Source organism: Melanaphis sacchari, unplaced genomic scaffold (assembly GCF_002803265.2).
Source record: "Melanaphis sacchari strain LSU unplaced genomic scaffold, SCAv2.0 Contig91_pilon_pilon, whole genome shotgun sequence".
In the NCBI taxonomy this organism is placed as follows: domain Eukaryota; kingdom Metazoa; phylum Arthropoda; class Insecta; order Hemiptera; family Aphididae; genus Melanaphis; species Melanaphis sacchari.
In genome coordinates, this window is record NW_020271649.1 from 109,956 (window position 1) to 130,151 (window position 20,196).

At 27.0% G+C, this 20,196-nt stretch overlaps 1 protein-coding gene across 2 annotated transcripts in view; it reads right to left on the bottom strand.

The window, feature by feature from the left end:
• Positions 1 to 11,166: 11,166 nt before the first annotated feature.
• The window catches only part of LOC112602885 (atrial natriuretic peptide-converting enzyme-like), an 87,661-nt gene continuing 78,631 nt past the window's right edge, over positions 11,167 to 20,196 (bottom strand). For both annotated transcript variants that reach the window (XM_025351230.1, XM_025351231.1), the window contains exons 16-20: positions 19,741 to 19,927; positions 19,460 to 19,625; positions 18,646 to 18,769; positions 13,374 to 13,522; positions 11,167 to 12,469 (exon numbers count right to left, since the gene is read on the bottom strand). In XM_025351230.1, the coding sequence (XP_025207015.1) occupies positions 12,269 to 12,469; positions 13,374 to 13,522; positions 18,646 to 18,769; positions 19,460 to 19,625; positions 19,741 to 19,927 (827 nt within the window). In that variant the 3' untranslated portion in view covers positions 11,167 to 12,268. The remainder of the gene's footprint in view (positions 12,470 to 13,373; positions 13,523 to 18,645; positions 18,770 to 19,459; positions 19,626 to 19,740; positions 19,928 to 20,196) is intronic.

The following is a 20,196-nucleotide window of genomic DNA, read 5'->3' on the forward strand; positions in this document are numbered from 1 at the left end:
TTATTTACTACACACACATACACACTAGTACAGACCGCTGCATGTTCTTAAATTATTGCCTACACCGAACTCCTTAAAAACTGTAAGCTAGCAATCTTAGGTTAGGTTAAACTACCAAGTATTAAGCATCAGCTATTCATTATCGCGATTTTGATGTATTTTATCTTTAATACTTAAAAAACACTATAAAAAAACGTATATGAGATAATGTATTTAGTTTTCAAGGTTTATGTTTGAACCTTGTTTTTATTTTTTAAATAAAAAAATTAAAATATTTAAATTATTTCAAATGCCTAAAAAATGTATTCTTAAAATCATTATGTGATTTGATAAATTATGTAATATATTATAATTATTTCAACTATTTTTTTATTTACTTTAAGTATCTACATTTTGTATAACAATCTTTTTTAATTTACTGTCTTTATCATACTCGTAAATTGGTTTTTAAAATTGATTAATAAATAAAACCTGTATCAATATTATCGTTAATTAATTTATGCATTCTTAAAAGAAGTAATTTAGAAAACTCATAAGAAAAGTAAAACTATTGACAAAAGTATCATGGTCAAATTATTTGATCAGAGAGTGAGATTGAATAAGTGGAAGAGAAAAAGAGAAGAAACAAAATCATTATAAATTTTCCAATACCAATTTATAAGTTTTTTTCTATGACTGCGCGCAATATAATAACTAAAGGAGATAAATGACAAATATATTAGTTCGTATTCGAAGAAATACTTTATACATAAGCACTAAAATCGAATTAAATATTGATTTATTTTATTGAAAATATTTTATATTATTATTGAAAATAATTAGTGAGTTAAAATAGTTGACTAATGAAAATCTAGAGTTGGTATTCTTACTAAAATTTATTAAATTCAGTTTTTAGACTTAAATTAATTTAAATTATAGGTTATTAGTTAAAAAATGATATTTCACGCAATCAAAATTCATCAAAAATTATTAAATTATTCTTATTAATTAATCTATTCAGTTAATATGCATTATAAGAGAATTTCACATGCATCAATTTTATAAACATAATTGAAAAAATTTAATTGCATTGAATAATAATAATAATAATAATAATAATAATAATAATAGTATTAATTATTATAATCAATGGTTATTGTAAAGAACAGTTAAATTTAATTTTACATCTCAAACTTTATGTGGAATATACTGTGCTATCTAGCGGTGAAAGATAATATACTACTACACAAGCTTCGATTAAAATGTCAACTACACAGCACTATATTCTATTCACGTATACCGTTTTGTTTTAATTTCTATACGTTTAAATCATTTAATCATTAAATTAAATGTTTATAAATATGATATTTAATATTTATATTTCTGTCAAATATAAAACCAAAACATTTATAAGGACTATTAAAAGTTGTTATAAATCAAAGCTCTAGTATTAGGTATTTGTTGTTATTTTTTAGTTGAATGTCTAAAACGAAATAATATTAATTTTATTTTTTATTTTTGATGAATGATATCCTTTTATTAATTGAGCAACATTTGTCAATACCTTTTGTGTATATTACGATGTATGATTTAGTAATGAATAGATATTACATTATAATATAATATTTACTTAATTATCATTATCTCAAACGATAGAACGATATCTACTTATTCGTTTATAAGCAATGCTGTGTATAAACATACCATAATAATATCAAATATCAATAATATCATAAATTTACCTACCACATATGGTTAATATAAAATATATATAATATATATATATATATATATATATATTTGTTATGGTGAATGATGTAAACGTGGCAAGTTACGTAATTTACCTAAAAACTGGTAAATGCTGTAAATTTAGTGTTCAGATATTCCTCGGTTAGGTTAATTACCAGTTTAGTTGGAAAATTATGTTCAATTAATTTATATCGGTATGAACGACATTCATTAACGACCAGTGATAAGTGTATTAGTGTATACGCAATAAAGCTTTGTTAATTGTTAGTTAAAAATATCATGACGAAAGTAAATAAATGAGCCAAAATCCAATAATGCATAACCCAAGTAATAATATTAATAATTGGCTTATTAGTTAATTAGTGAGTATCTCTACTTATATTCTGGTAAGTTATGTATCTATGTGTGCGATGCCGCGTAATTTATAATCATTTCTAATTATAAGCAATGTTATTCTTAAACTGTTTAAATAAAATTTTAATTAAATTAAAGCTTTGTAGTTTTATTTAATAATAGTATTAAATTATGGAGTATTGAGAAAAATTAAAAGTAGCAATTAAAAAAATTATGAACAATAAAATAGAAGTGACAATATATTTTATTTTAGTTCTGAAGAATATAACAATAAGATTCAAAAATTAAAGACGTTAAAAAATGAATACACAAAAAACTCATAACGAATTAACGAATAAGGCTTCTGTATTAATATATAATGTTGTGACAATAGGTGGAAAAAAATTAATTAAACCATTAGTTGAAAATAACTGACGTTTTATATTACGTCACATTAAACGAGTAATTTATAAAGTTATTTACACGACTCATTTGGCAAAAGGTCATGAAGGTATAAATAGGAAGTTACTTGTGTTAAAAACAAAATATTGTAACGTAATTTAGGTTTTTATAATAATTATTAAATAAAGCAATGGAATCCAAAAAGAGGGCTATCATCATTGGCCACGTATATTGATTCTTGGTAAACGATGTGAATGGTCGGTGAAAAAACGAACATTTAAATTTAAAATGTGTTGTTTATAGAAAATGTATTTCAATAAAACTATTGCAAGTTGGTATTTATAACTATTTATTTACTGAGGACTTTGAAATTGGGAAACAGTCTATTATAAAAAAACATTAATTATTTATCAAATACATAGTGGTTTCAAAAAAAAGAAACCAAAAAACTGGCAGTTATCAGTCACCAATATAGGTATTCCGTGCTAAATATCAGATTAAATTATCAGTTCGTGATTTCAACAGTAATCACGGTCGTCGGCCAACAACTGGTAACTCCTTGACGGCGTCGCGATTGACCGCGACGACAACTGGCCAAAGGAATGGATTTACGTCCACGTCGCCGAGACGTTCTCGGTACACTCTAAATATAGCGCAGGTATTGAAAATATAACAAATGTAGGTGAACCGTGACGAACACGTTTGTCGTTTATGGTAACCAGAACGCAAACGGGACGAAAGAGTTCATCAGGAGAATACACGCAAAGACTATGGAAAACGACGAGCGGAAGAACGTCTCGACAACGCTAACTGGTCAAAATAGGATCAATAAAAAATTTAAAAACATGCTCAACAGCAAGAGAGGCACAAAAGACGGCGACGATGGACACCAGAAAACAGGTAGACAGGATATAGCGGTGTACACGGACCGGACAAGTGCTGTTTGTCACACGCGGGCAGAAGAGGAACAGACGCTATTGAACTTCCGAGTGCTAATCGTGAGCAAAGGTTGACGAGATTCGATCGCAATGATCGCATGACATTGGTGTCGGACATACATTGCACGCGGTGTTTCTCAAATAAGTCGTTTATCGCATAAATTACAAAATTGGGTTGTTGGATTCGTATTTGCGAACGTAAACGATCGAGACCCATTCCACGTGGACGCGTTTCATGCGCGCATAACACGCACTGTTTTTTTTTCTTTTGCAATCATTGGCGTCTCTGTGTGTTATAAATAAAACAATATTTGTTTTGTTTACGAGACAACAAGACCCATGTAAATCCTTCTTTAAAACGCAAAATCTAAAAGTCGACTTCGAGGTGTATATCCTCGGGCAAAGGATTACCTGTACACCAAACATCAGAACTATGAGTGTAACAGACAAGGTTATATTTATATAATCGATTACACTTACAAACGTTTTGTTTGTAACGAAGTTCCGTTTTTAAAAAAAGGACTGAACGCAGAACAACGAAAACGCATCATAATAGATCCTACATGTAATACATTGTAGTAGATGTATAAATATACGATATTTAAAAAAAAATTATTTTCGAGTATGGATTTGTTTTTATTTATCCCTCGTGTTTATACATATTAATAATGTACAGTGACGACACTATGTATTTTGAGGCTCTGGGCAATATTTTTGGTGAGGCTCTTGATTATTATGGAAGTAAACGGTAAATATACTTACACTTGATCTTTTGTTTTATATAATAGCTAATAGTCTTTAGATACATTTTACTCATTTTAGATACCAATTACCAGTTAACAATAGAGATTTATTTTATTATTTCTAATTGATAATTTATTTAAATAGATATAATTTATTAGATATATAAATAAATTATCAAAATTAAAACATTTTTATGACAATTAAAATATTTTTGTTCATAATTTTATTGATTTTACTATTTATTAGTTTATAAAATGTATCTTTTTAAAAAATACATACATATTAGATTCACAGTTATAAGTATATTTTAAAATAATTAGTTATTGAATACAATTGGTTTTAAAAAATGATAAAGCTTATATCAAAATAAATCATTTATAACAAAAAAATTATATTTATTTAACTTTTTAAAGTTATAAAATAAAAATATACAGTTAGCTACTTAAAAAAATATTTATATATGTATGTGTCAATGTATGTAGTGTGTAAATTAAATAATAATAAAATAAATATAATTAAAGGGTATTCGTACTTTATTGGTTGTTAGTTTTGATCGAAGTGTGATGTATTTATATTAGTATATTTTATAATGTATTATAATTTATATTTTATAGTCTGTAATTGTTATTTCAAGTACAAATATTAATTTTATTTTTCCTGTATGATTAGAGATTACAAACTATGCATATTGGTTACATTATTTATTTACAAAAAATTGTTCTTAAATTACATGCCATAATTTTTTTTTTCTCTGCGTTCCATAAAATTATGAAAAACAAATAATTAAACACAGGGCCTTCCTGATCACGGGGCCCGGGGCATTTGTAAGGAATGCCCCCCCCTCATAGCGCCGTCACTGATAATGTATAGGTACCTCTACGTGCCACGTAATATTCATTGTACTAACTATGTATAAGTAATAAAATTATGGAATTTTAAGAATAAATGGTCATTTTTATTATGACTTAAGTTCGAGTAGAGTAAATGTTGCAAATTATTGTTTTTTTTTTCTACATAAATTACTGAATTAGCAGGTAGTGAGTTTATCATATGCCTGTACGATGTATATATACATGACAAATAAATTATATATGTACATTATTTTACTGAATTTCTCTACCAAAACGTAGATACTTGCATATTAATATGATCAAAGAAATTACATAGTAGTAATTTAGTTCACTTAGGACGAACAATAATTTTTCCTTAAAAACTTCTTTTAACTGCAACGAGGTAGGTACAATGTACATAGAGTTCATAACAACTAATGTCAAAATCGTGACTGATTAACTTAGTTTATTTAAATAGGTAAGAAAAACTTTTTATATTTTAACTACGTGTTGCTATCTATGCATATAAATATGAAAATAACTGCAGACAAATAATTATACAAAAAGAAATAAAAAACACGAAATAAAATCAAATATATTTTTTAAGTTGGAGTAAGAATTTCTTTCGATTATTAATTAGTGATATGGATACTTAAAAATCAAAATATTGTTATACATTTTTGATATGAATAATAGTCCACAGTTGATATAAACCAGAATAAATGTGAAAATATCAAAATAGTAAAAATTAATAGTCTTAGGACTATTTAAACGTAACGATTCTATTTATTTTTGAAGAAAAATCATAAACTGAAAATAATATTATCTGATAAAAGTAAAAGTAAAAAAATATAAATAAAAGTACTATTTATATTATAATTTAATTTAGTCACATCGTTGTAGTAATTAGTCCCGAAATAGCTATATTAGCTAATATACTCACAGCAGTACGTTTGCAAGAACCATAGGTGTCAACTCCAATGCAAGAGAACTATTGGCGCAAATAACATATATACATATTCCAATGTATTTATTTTCGTTGTTTTATATAAATTACAAAAAAAAAAAAAAATTGTATACATTTTTATTTACTCAGTTATTTTTGTGTCAATAGCAAACTCCGTGCCTGAACATGAATCAGTTGAACATAACAGTAGGTCGAGCGACGAGCACTATAGACACGTCTCACTCGCCTCCAGCCATGTCCGTCGACTGCCTCTGGACGTGGTTAGTGTTTACAACCGATCTTGTTCCCTCGCCGATCACCACCCGAATGTTAGTTGTTTTGCGGTAGAGCAATCCTTTCATACCACCGGAAAGCGAAAACAACTACTTACAAAATTGTGTATACAACGCATCAAATGTTCGTGGTAATGAAACGATATTGGCACACCGTACAATAATAATATACGATAGTGGAAAACACTAAATGCATATTATATAAATTACAACAGTGTTACGTTTAAACGACAAACGAGTTTTTGTTAAATTATTAACCGGAAAAGGGGTTGCGGAAGCTCTTTTTATAGTACTCTTGTTAATATAATGATCATATTGTTGATGAACTCTCGTAAGCACTTAATGTACCGCCGTTAAACTTATTATTATTTTATACAAGTATTTTCTAGCTGATCTTATCAATGAAAAATATATTTTCTTTGGATTAACCACTTAAACTCTGTTAAATGTAAACTGTACAGATATGAGAACGTGCGACATAGGCAACGACCGTATATAGACATGAGCATTGAGTACATGACCAGCCGCGACAGAGCGATAATTATACGATGATCAGTTACTGTAGGCTATCTACTCACAACAGTCACAACTTCTTTAACGCCTTTGAATTTCACCGGCGGCTACTGATTTGTTTCGCTTTACTCGTGTACAAATTGTATCGTCTAAACAATATCGCATAGTTTGTCCGTTCACCAACCGTCATGGTATTTAAAACCCGAACTCTAACCTCGATGTTCAGTATAAAAGTATTATCTTTATAAACTCGACAATCAAGTTATTGGCCTGGGTCGAGTAAGTATTAAGTAAAGGCACGAGTCACTAACCGTGTATCAAGATTCGCGTCGATGACAATAATTTAATAGGTAATATATTATTTTACCTCGGTGGACCATAAGTCGTCCTTTAGCAGATATACTTTTTCTAAGATTTGTATAATTTTTGGAAAGTGAGTTCTTCAAAGCATTTATAGACTATACTACTATAGGTCATATCAAAATAATTATGGTTTATAACTAACTTTTATGTAACGGATAACCAATAAACCTGTTTCGTGTGAGACGCGTTGAACGTATACATTAGACCGGTGGTCGGCAATAGGCAAGACGTTGGCTAAATCCGGACTGTGGAGGAAAAATAATTGGACCGCAAAAATATTTTTTAATAATGCTGGTTTTCCGCTCATAATATATATTTTATGATGTACTTGGATATTACGACGGCGTTTTTCGTTTATCGTTGTTTACAGTAATAGTTACGATAATACGTAACAATAAAATTATTAACTAATATCTGAGTTTTTATTGGCCCTCGAATTTTTTTTTTTTAATTTTCTGGTCTACCATATAATTTAATTGCCAACGCTAACGTATTTAGTGTAGGAAGGTCTTTATAAATTTTTAAAGTAATAATTAATAATGATCGAGTTTCATGCGCTTATGTGTAACGATTGGTGATAAATATATAAACCGATATCCTATTTTTTACTCAATAAAGCCACAAACTATGTTAATTTATTATAATACAAATCATGCATTTACGATGATGATGATGATGATAATAATAATAATAATAATAATAATAATAATAATAACAATAATAAAAAAATTAATAATACCACTAACAATAATTATAATAATGATAATATTGATAATAAAAACAACGTATAATATAGTTATACAATATATTGTTGGAGCACAAGCGTGCGCAGGGACGAGCCGGTTGAGCTCTGGCTCGACCGGAATATTTTTAAGGGCATTATAAAATTTCAACAATACTAATAATGTATCAATACATTCATGGCTAGATTAAAATATGAAAGCAATCAATAATTACATAAAATCATTTAATGGATTTTTCACTGAACTGAAATTATTGAGTGTAATACCAATTACAAGTTGTTCCTGCAAACGGGTATTTTCTAAATTAACAATAGTAAAAACTAATTCCAGCAGTACTATACATCAAGACCGACTTAATAGTTTATTATTAATGTTAACTGAACCAAAACTAATATCAAGTATTAATTCTGATTTGTCATTGACGAAGTCAAAAGTATGGGAAATTGGAAAATTCATTTATAATTCTTTAATTAAAATTAATACATATTTAAGTTTATATAATATAATATTATGTATACAAATACAAGTTTTTGTTCATTAAACCACGTTTTTTTAAAATTTTGGGTATTGTAGTGATCAGTGAGCAAGACACTGCGATCGGTAACACGATTATTATTTAAACGACGTAACACGTTCGGCGTAATCTTGAGACGTATTGAGAAGGAAGGTATATTGAAAATTATTAAAGAACACTTTATTTTACAAATTATAAATACAAATGTATAATATTTTATTTGTTCAACTTTAAAACAATTAAAATGAATCTCAAACTCACTGTCGTAAGCGTGTTGTGCATAAGTCTACAGTTAATTACCTTCTTTACAAATTTAGGTGCTCTAGCCCCGTATTTATTGGGTTCTGTTAATAACGTATGGTGACGTGATGATCTCATATCCCAATCTTTAATGTGTCTATTATGCATAATATAGTGAAAATAATAAGTTATTTTCACCTCTTGATCTAGGCTTTGCCTATTCCTCGTAAAACGTAAAACTATTATAGTGATTATTATTACGCCTATAGCCTGCATTATTTGTCGGCTTAAATTCATATTAATTAATAATAATAAATATAATAATATAATATATAGTAACAATACATATAACATATTATTATGTAACTTGTTGTTTTTACCTTTTGATCTAGGTTTTACCTATTCTCCGTAAAACTATCAATAGCTACATTAGTTATTAGCATAAATTATATTTGATGTATAATTTACTATATTATATTATTTTATGCTTATGAAATAATTACTCGGGATTTTGGGTTTACTACAGTATTGTATTTTCTTTTTTTTATGCATAATTGTATTTATATAATTTTATTTTTAAAATATATGTTTAGAAATTTACCAATTAACAATTAGAATGTACATTAATGTATAAAAAAAAAATTAGAGGCTCTATCCAAGTATTGGGACATTAATTGTTCCAGACTCGACCGGTAATAATTGAAGTCTGCGAATGCCTATGTGTTTGAGTAATATAATTTATAATTGCTTGAAAATTCGCGATTTCATCTAGAGAAAAAAATAGGAAAATCTCACGCGTTTTCACTGCGTGCACCTTAGTAACATTATGATATATACGCAAGTAGGTACGGAACACGCTTATACACTATATTATTAAACAATAGTATTAATTTTATTTTAGTTTTCAGTGTACTTACGACAATTATAAAATTAGTAAAATATTAAGTCGATTAAAATTTCTATATTATAATATAGACGTGTTATGTACCTGCTACCACATGTTTATCCACTAGAGTCAACCGCTGTGCGACTATGTGTTATGATTATGAGAATTTGTAAATATTGTCGATCAATGAACCCAAGAAAATTATTTATTCTATAAAAGCACAAAATAAAATTAATTTGACGAACAACTATTAGAAATTTAAATAGATAGATTAGTTTCTACTATAGTATTTACTGAAATCAAGAGTATCTATCTCTATTTATAAATATATCAATTTAAATTTTAAAAAGTCACTGGAACTTAACAAGTTTGATTTCAGAAGTGTAATTTTATTGTAACCGACAAACATAATATTTTCATAGTATAAATTTTAATATTTTTAAAATTACCTATTACACCAATACATTTTATATCGAAAAAAGTATTCGTGAGTCACGGTTAAGATAAAACAAGTTTTCACCAATATCAGAAAATGAAAATGAAAAAAAAAAAAAGGACAAAAAAAAGTATCAACGATATTCTTTTTAATTTAAATTTCACCAAATCTATTTGCTGGTATGTCTCATCGCGCATTCGGTAGATACCGGAACGCATTATCAAATACATGAACGTGAGACGTCATTTCTGTCAAAACGAGTCAGCAGCTTTATGATCCCCCTCAACGGTATAGAATATCGATGTTATAATAACAAAATAAATTGTATTATCATTATAAGAAGGAGTATAATATTATAAAGAAAATGAACATTTTACAGATGGAATATTATTTTTGTGTTTGCAACCAAACCAAAAATGGAAATTATCTATGACATATATCCTGTATAAAATATTTTGTATTCATAAACATAATATTTTGATGTCAAAGTATTTTTGAATGAAGATTTATCATCGTAATCGTCTTATAAATATACAAAATAATCAAAATAATATACTAAATAATCGCAAAACTAATAAACATTAATATAATTAATCATAAAATAACAATCAGAATGATAATTTACATTATGTCATTTTGTATTAATACTACTGTAATATCCAGTGCGTGTGAGCAAATTTATACATGGTCTTTTGTACAATATTCATATGCAAAGAAATAAAATACTGTTGGAACTGAATACCGATTGAACATAATATTAAAAGCGGAGTTAACTGCATCAACGAAGGAAAGAAAGTATCAATCACAATTGAAATTCCAGTACCCAGGAATTCCAAGATAACTAACCTAAAATATAAATTAAATCATGAGCAATACGCACTGAACAATGTTGCTGTGTGTGTGTGTGTGTGTGTGTGTGTGTGTGTGTGTGTGTGTGTGTGTTAGTATATGTGTATGCGTGTGTTCATCAATGAGCAATTTTGATTTTTTTTTTAAATTCAATGTTATAAGGAAGTTATGACTAATGACACAATAACAGTTTTATCTGTGCGTGAATAGAAAATTAATAGTTTTGCCGAAAATTGCAAGCTAACGTTTTGTAGATAATAATATTATGGTTAAGTCTTTCGGTAAAAAAATAAATTAAAATTATATATATGTGATTATACTATTTTCTATTTTTATCAGATGTCGAACGTTTTGTATTTTAATTATATCGCTCACTAGAAAATAAAATGGGTGGTACTCCTAATAGTAAATATACAACCATAGTAGTAGGTTAGATAATAATTATGAATATTTTGATTTCAAGAAGTCAGACAATGTTAGGGTATAACTACACTTTATTATATATATATCGTTTATTTTAATAAAAGTCCCAAGCGAAATAAAACTATAAGATAAATCAGGATTCATGTTTTTGGACGGATAACTATGATTGTACGTGCCATATTATTTAAACATATATAGTGTGGTACATTTCCTAAAAAATTTTTGGTTGTAAGTCATTTGCCGGACATTTAAACTAATATGATGTACCGACAGTGATGATAGATGACGTGAAAATATCACATTGATGAATATTTTATATTACACGGGTATAAAGTAGCACAAATCACAAAATTCAAATGGTATAAGCTCCGTTAATGTATCATTTGAAAAATTTCGAATCATTGTTTCCGTAAATCAAAATCAGTTATTGACTGCCCATAGTTTACAGTATGAAACTATCATATCATACTCAAAAAACAAAGCGAAAATTTCGAATGTACCTTATAAAATTTGAATGTATAGGCACTTATAGTTTCAGGAAAAATTTATTTTAAATATTAGACTAAATACCTAAAGCGTTTAAATTGTTAGTAGATGAACCAAATATAATATAAATGGCGAGGTTTTTCGCGGTGTTTTACATAATATATTGATCGATGATCATACATATTACGACAGCCACCATACACATCATTATGAAAAGTTAAAAGATAATTTTGTGTTTTTACATATTTTTTCTATCGAACCGATGGACTGATCGAAATCACAAAATGTTGTGGTAAAATATAATATTGAAAATTATACATAATGATATCATGTTCATATCAATGGTACCTAAAGAATACTTCCGTTTTTACGATGTAAGCCGACATTGCACTACTGATTAAGCTAGTATTATTACGCTTTACTGTTTTTCGTTTATATTTTATTTTCTGGTATGTAAGGAAAATCCAAAGACGATAATTATCGAAGACAACAGACGTACAGAAAATTGCAGCTTGAAGTGTACATTTGGTGATAAGGGACATAGGAATTGGAATAACGGAGGGGTGAAAAACGATCGCGCCATGCTCATGGAAAATCACGTTCAATAATCGTCGTCTGTTGACGAAAACAGCTGGTCAGTATGTATATTGTTCTTGATCCATTCCGTATACATCGGCACGTTGACATATACACCTGGCAGGCTGGGTGTCGCGCACTCCACACCCCAGCTGACGATGCCACCCACGAACCATCGGTCTTTATATCCTTCCATCGGGCACAGTAGTGGACCTCCCGAGTCACCCTGTTAAAAAATCACTTGTTTATTATAAATCCGTTGCCATTCGATTATTGTGCATAATTATAGTCGATGTATCGATTTATATCCAGTGTGTATATATAGATAATTTACCAAGTGTACCATCTATTGTTGTTATGCAGTCAGTTCATCTTAACAATCAGTAACCGTTACGCATTTACGATATTTATATTTTTTCAATATAATATAGTTTTTGTAAAATCGTGTACCTATGTGCGAGAGTGTATAGTTTAGGACTGTAATAAGTACGAATTGATAGGTTTTTGTTCAAACAAATAAAAAAATGCCAAAATCAGTCATAAATAAAATTGTTTTATAAATTTATGAACTGTTTTAATTAGATTTTTATACTCCGAATGGAGTGATATGATTGTATTGAACTTACACGATGTACACGATAAGTAGTCCCAAAAAGCTTCGATTTTCAACTTAAGAATATGAATGTAAAAATGTATGTTATCATTAAAAAATGCAAAAAACTTAATAAATTATGATGATAAAAAATATTAAAAATATTGTTTTATTTCGCTTGTAAATTACGATGAAAAATATTTTTAAAAACATAAATAGATTTTTGAAAATTTGAAATAATGGGTGTTGTTTGATAAAATAATCACTTGGTATTATTTCGTACCTAACGTACGTTGCATACATACGTATTTCACAATAACTATACGTACCAAATCAATTCATTCGACTAAATTGTGTAGAGAACAAAGTCCTGAAAATTGATGACAAAGCGGAATAGTGTTTCGTAATTCATGGTATAGACAATAAAAATAACAACTCGCAAAACGTTCCAATAATTATAATTAAATAAGTTTACGCGTTTCAAGTGAATCCGATCGAACGATACTATGTTCTCCACTCTTTGTTTAAAGATAATCACCTGACACGCGTCCTTGCCACCCTGTTCGTACCCAGCGCATATCATTCCCTCCGTAATATTAACGTCTTTCTGTTTGAGCCACGTGTTGCACAAATCTCTGTCCAGTACGGGAACTTGAACTTCATTTACTGTTGGTTCGTAATCGGCTCCTGCAAAAAATAAAAACGTCAATATTAATCATTGATCAATTATTGACTGTGCTACCACACAAATAGAAACAAAATATAAATCAATTAATTGTTCCATAATTCGGAATTCTTCAAAAAATTATATGTGCATTAATGTATTATATACGAATATATATGGATTTTTTGATTATAATAAATACGTATAGGTGTTAATATACCATTTGTATATTATGAACGTAAGAAAAATATTTTGTAATAATAATTCAGATAGGTGCTATATAAATTTGATTTCCAAGAAAAAAAATCGATTTCTTTTATTTTCTATCACCTCACTTTAAAATGTTGTGACAAGATATAAACGTTTAAATATTATTTTCTTATCCAGGGACTACGAACTACAAAATAAACAGTAGATACATTTTTAGAAGTATACATAATGTGAGAAATTTTATTTTGAAATCGTGGTTTTCTAAGTAAAATATACAATCGGTGTAAAATGTTGATCTGTTTCAAACATTTTTTCACTTATTATATTTAAATCGTAAGTTAACATTTTTAAATTGTAGTACATTTTACTGTATAAAAATTAATTAATAATACATCAAGATAAAATACTGAAGAAAAAATAACTAATAATTTAGGTCAACACTAAACAATATACAGCAATACCAACATTTAAACATTACCATTCTGTAAATTGAATTTATTATATTCGTATTGTAAGAAATTATGGAATGAATATTACATTTTAAAAGAATTACTTGTCAAATTAACTTTTAGTAATATTATTTAATTTTTTGATATAATAAAAATGGCAATTGTTACGTCCGTTATATCTATTAATACATATTCCGTTATTAAAATATGTAAATTAATTATTTTATAAGGCATATATGATAGGAATAGTATATTTCTGTATTAAAAAGCCAATCAATAAAAATAAAAATAAAAAGGTGTCTTTAAATCGTATAATATTATGTCATTATATTTAGAATTTTTTTAATATTTTAGTTTTGAAGTTTAAAAGGATTTTTTAAGAATTTTTTGGCAAATAAATGTTACCTATATCCTATATATTTTATATGTATATATATGTATACATAACAAAATAAATGGTTTAAAAAAGTTACTTTTAAATAATTATAGTTTTAATAATTTTATCAGTAAAACCTTTTTTTTAATAACTATCAAGTTATACGTTATAGTTTGAAATTTTCCTAGTAATTGAAATATTATTATTTTCATAAAAAACCCGATAATGATTATGTTTGTATTTTCTGTTAAAGAGCAAAACTTTATTGGGTTATACGTATTTTTCATCTGCAATAAAATAAAATACGTAAGCAATATAATATAATTATAAATACCATTGCTGTATTTTACTGTTTGAATATACGTTTCAAATCAATAATAATATCAAAAAAATACTATATTTTTTTATAGATTTAATTATTAGTTAAAAAGCATTGTGAACTATAAAAAATAGCTCATTGATTCTTTCACTTGTAATCTATAAGTAAATTAATCAATACAATTTAAAAAAACGAGGATTTTTCACAAATATTTAAAAATTGATTTGAAAAATTGTCTTATCATATTCATTTTTATTTAGTAACACTTTACAATTGTTTGTAATAAAAAATACATGTTTATTTTACCAGTCTCATGAGCTTATGCAAATAAAATAGTGTTATATTTGCCATGTGTGTGTATGTTTTCAGAAATTTTAAATTACTATATTTTAGTTTAGAAAATATTAGGTCAGTAAATATTCGCGTATTTTTTTACGCAGTCGGATTTTTTATTATTTTTCCATCTTGCTGATAGAAAAATAATATAATAACTGGATATATAAAACCTAAAAACACTCAATCTGAAAACTCTCTAGTTTGTATTTCATAAAAAAAAAAAATAAGTAGATTATATCTAACAAATTATTAAGATACAACGTAAGGTAGCTAATTTTAATAATTGTTTGCTAATATTATTTTAATATTTTCAGTTATGTTTTAAATCTACCCTATCTCATTAAACAAATGTCGAAAGAGATAATTCGATTCTATTGTATTCTAGATTAGATTTATACTTAATATTTTTCTTGTGAAATGTTAATAATAAATATTCTTTACTACTGTGTAATTTTTGATAGCGTTTTTCAATTTCAAACTACAATGAAAATTGGTTTATACGATATGTAAACTGGCGAAGAGGACGAGCAAATATACACAAATTAGCTGATATCAATAAGTAATTTATTTACTTAAATTCAATTTACTTATGAATAATAAGAAGGCAGATAAATACGCACTACAATCAAATATTAAAATGGAATTGTGAATTAGTGAATATTTTAAATACCTAAGTAGTTATGATTCCATGTATTGTATTTTTGTTTATTTAATATTGTGCTGGATTGTTAATATAAATTAAAAATTAGTATCTTATTATATTATATAATAATTAAATCATGTAATAACTTAAAATACTATTGACTGCTAAATTTGTTTGACCTAATAACTTACAGGTATTGTAAAACGGGTAATTTAGACTTCAATTAACGCTTTAAATAGTACTGTGTATTTAAGAATATTAAGGTACCTTCTTAAAGTAACCATCAGATAGCATCATCTGAAATAAATGAGTAGTACCTATTGTTACTTATCGAGAACTGAAAAGTAATATAAAAATAACTCGGTTATTTTTTAAGTAGATTGCGTCAGCAAAATCAAAATAAATATGATTTGGACTGAAATCTTTTCTGTTTTGGAGAAAATGACTGAAAACACAATTTTTAGAGTGCCACAAATAAAAAATTAACTAAACAGCAAAGTTATTATTAGAGAAATATTTGTTGTGTTAGAGGTGTTCTACTAAAATACTTCCATGTCTTTATAAACCAGTAAAAATTCCTCAACAAGTTGAATGATATATTAAATTGAAAATTATTGTTTCAAAACTTAAAATGTAAATTGTGAATTAATTAGGTAATATTATATCGTAACTTAGTGCCTAGAAGATGATTTACATTTTCAACATACAGCATAATAGTTATAAATATTATTAATGTATTGTTGTATTTTTTTTTTTTTTTTAATGCAAGCAAGTGCAATTCTTAAGTGTTTTTAACTAGAACCAAGATAAAAAAAAAAAAAACTTATTTTTTCTTTTTAACAATTTATACCATTATTACTTTCTAATTTAATATCACAACATATTTTTTAATCCTGTGACGAGGATAGTGAATTTGAAGCAATACGATTATGTTAAACCGACTTTTATCTAAGTATGGTTCTTTTATTGTTATGAATTATATTTAATTAGATTTTGGATTGTAATATTTAATTTATTAACACATTGAACAGTCTACAGAATGTAATAATTTATAGTTGTGTTGCAAATTATTTTGTTTACTAAATTTTATATTATTATGTTACATTAATAAAACAGTAATAAACGTGACTTTATTTTTGTTTTTATTAAGAAACGAAAACTTTTATAGTCTGTAATATTCTATTATTTTAGTAACCACTTTATGGTTTCTTTTTTATTATATTTTACTAAATAAATATTATATTTAAACGTGATTACTCCGTTGAACATTAATAACTTTTAAAATCGATACATATATTTATTTGTAACAAAAAATAAATGTATTCTTCGAAATCGAAGCCTTGTAAATTCTATTCTTATACTATAAAGTGAAAACATTATAAACATACATAATATTATATACCTTCGTTAACAAAACGCACTAAAAAGTGGTTCATTTATACTAGAAAACAAAAATTTTAATCGGAAACAAAAAAACTCAAAAATATATGCGCATAAATAATATATTGCTGCAAAAATCTGATTTATATCGGTAAAAGCTAAATTTATGATCCGTATTTTATGAAAACACATGATTTTTAGAACTTTCGAAATTTTGGAACGCGTGTATCCTAATAGGTTTGGTGGCGATGGTGACGGAGTGCGGTTTTACTATAATACTATATTCGTGCGTGGTATTGAAAAAACCGAGTAAAAATTTATTGATCTGTCACTGAACAATAGCCGTTGGTCCTAAAACTTTCAAACATGCAGTCGAAAAGATAAAATATATAACCCGACGTGGTGTTTAAATCCGAGTGCAGGTGAAAGAGAACGAATAATCCGTCATTGACAACCTCATCGCGAAAGAGTTTTTTTTCATACATTTAAATTGTCGAATCGCGTTAAACCATTAAATAGATTTGATTCTATTCTAAGCTATTCTTTTTTATACACAATTTGGGTATAAAAAAATTCTATAATATGTAATAAGTCACCTGCAAAAAACATTTATTATACCACGGTCGAATTGAATAAAAAGTCTGACCGCGCGTCGTTTTAATAATTAAATAATAATCATTTAAATTATATGATAATAACACAATATCTACGAATATTCAAATATTATATTCACTTTAATTACATAAATTTCAAATATAAACCGTGATTTTCGATTTTAAATGCGTCTGAATTCATATATTACCGCATACTTTACACTTATATAGTTCACTTTTCAGATTCCAAATACACGAGCAATCACGATGATCGGTACATAATTTAATTAAAATCGATAAAAGACTAAAATACATAAATTCAAACACTTAATAATTCTTAAGACTGATAAGTTATTCTCAAAACAATACGATATAAATCAAATCTAAACGATAAAGCTATATAATTTTTTTTTTAGAAATTAAAATTAAATGTTTTATAATTTTATATTTTATTATTAAAATTAAAATTTTTATTTTATATAGACTATATTATTAGAAACTTTTAATAAATATTTGACTATTTGACTACATTGTTGACTAGCTAACTAAAATTTGTTTATTTTGTTTATTATGCATACAAATTACAAGTTTCGAGTTAATAATATATAAATATTTTCAGAATTTTGTTCGTAATAAACATTATAGTAGTGAGTGAATGTGTGTATTATTGTGTACCTACGTAATAATAAGCATTAATTTCAAAACAATGTAAATGTATAATGTTATATTATCATTAATGATTAAGTTATATTGCACAATATAGAAAATGTATGACGATGAGATTAAATTGTTAATATTATCATATTATTACTTTTCGTACAAAAAACCTATTGGTCTTACCTTCGAGGCCATTGCGTCTACCCCATCCGATAACTGTACAGCTTATATTTGCTTTCAAAACCATATTCGGCGGTGGTAAGCACACCGGCAGTAAAAACTCGTGAAACGTTAATTTTTCGCTAAGCTGAAAATAAAAACGTTTGTCTGACCGTTAGATTATTGAATAATATACGTATTTTACTATCGAATCATGAACTTATACTAACATGTCGGCCATCTAACGACAATATTTTATTTATAATATACCTACACAGTTTTAATATAGATGGCTGTCTTATAGGTATAATATACAGTGTTTATTATTGTACATTCACTCACTCACCGACACCGACTTGATATTATGCTCCTTTAAACATTTAGATTCTTAGAGATATTCACATATTTATTTATATAATATATAGATTAATAAATCTACAAATTGATAATTGCATTTTTTTCAAATACGCCCTGAGCTACTAAATAAACAATAATTAATATAATATATATCTTACCATCGTATTTTACTATTAATAAGATATGCATTTTAAACCTGTAAGGAAATTAAATCATATTTCAAAAGTATTAAATAAAACTTTTATCGATGGTAACAAATGCGATGAAACATAGTGCATTTAAACATAGAAAGAAGATCTGTTGAAACATGCGTAGCAAAATGGCCGTTTTTATGCCCTACGCGAAACTGCGTGGTAATATTGTGCCATTTAATACATTATCATTTATGATCGGTATTCATCAATCGGTGTAGTTCAGTGAATGAAAACGATAATTTAATAATATTGCATTACCATATTATAATACAAACATAGGTAGGTACCTTGAAAAGTGCGATATCGTGGTCGTGTTGAACGGGCCCGTTGTTGTACTTTTCATGTCTGATAATTTTTTCTACTTTCACTTTTCGACCAAAAAACGAATGGGAATGTCTTCTCGTCATGCCCAGTTGTATGGTCCACTCTGAAAGATCACCCAGGATTTTCCTCCTGGAAAAACACACAAACCAATTACCATATTAATTTTATTGTTTCTATGTCATCTTATTATTTTCATATTTAACGCATATTAATATCGTCGTATTTAATACTACAATGTTTTTACCCTCCAGTGCAATGAGCTGCTGTCAGAACCCACTGTTCGGATATCAACACTCCGGCACAGTAAAATATCTCGTCCGGGCCCCCGAGGATTGCGGCCAAAAATGGCCAGTCACCAGGTAGCGATGGTCTGCCACCTACAATCCTCGTCTTGCGGAATATGGTTTGCGGTCTTCGTCTGACACCACACTCTGTATATATTATAAAATTAAATTTGACGTTGGTTTTTTATCAAGAATAGAAATAATAGTCGGTATATTGCCAGTAGTTTAAATTAATATTCATGAAGATGGGAGATTTTTTAACCACCAATATTATTATAATACGGTTAATCTTGTATAAAATAAGATAGTATAGGCTAAGGAGATAAAAAAATCAGTTTTTTATCACATGAAAAAAATAAAAAATAAAATATTAATCAGTTTTTAACGTTTTTCTAAGACTATACATCTCCTTGCCT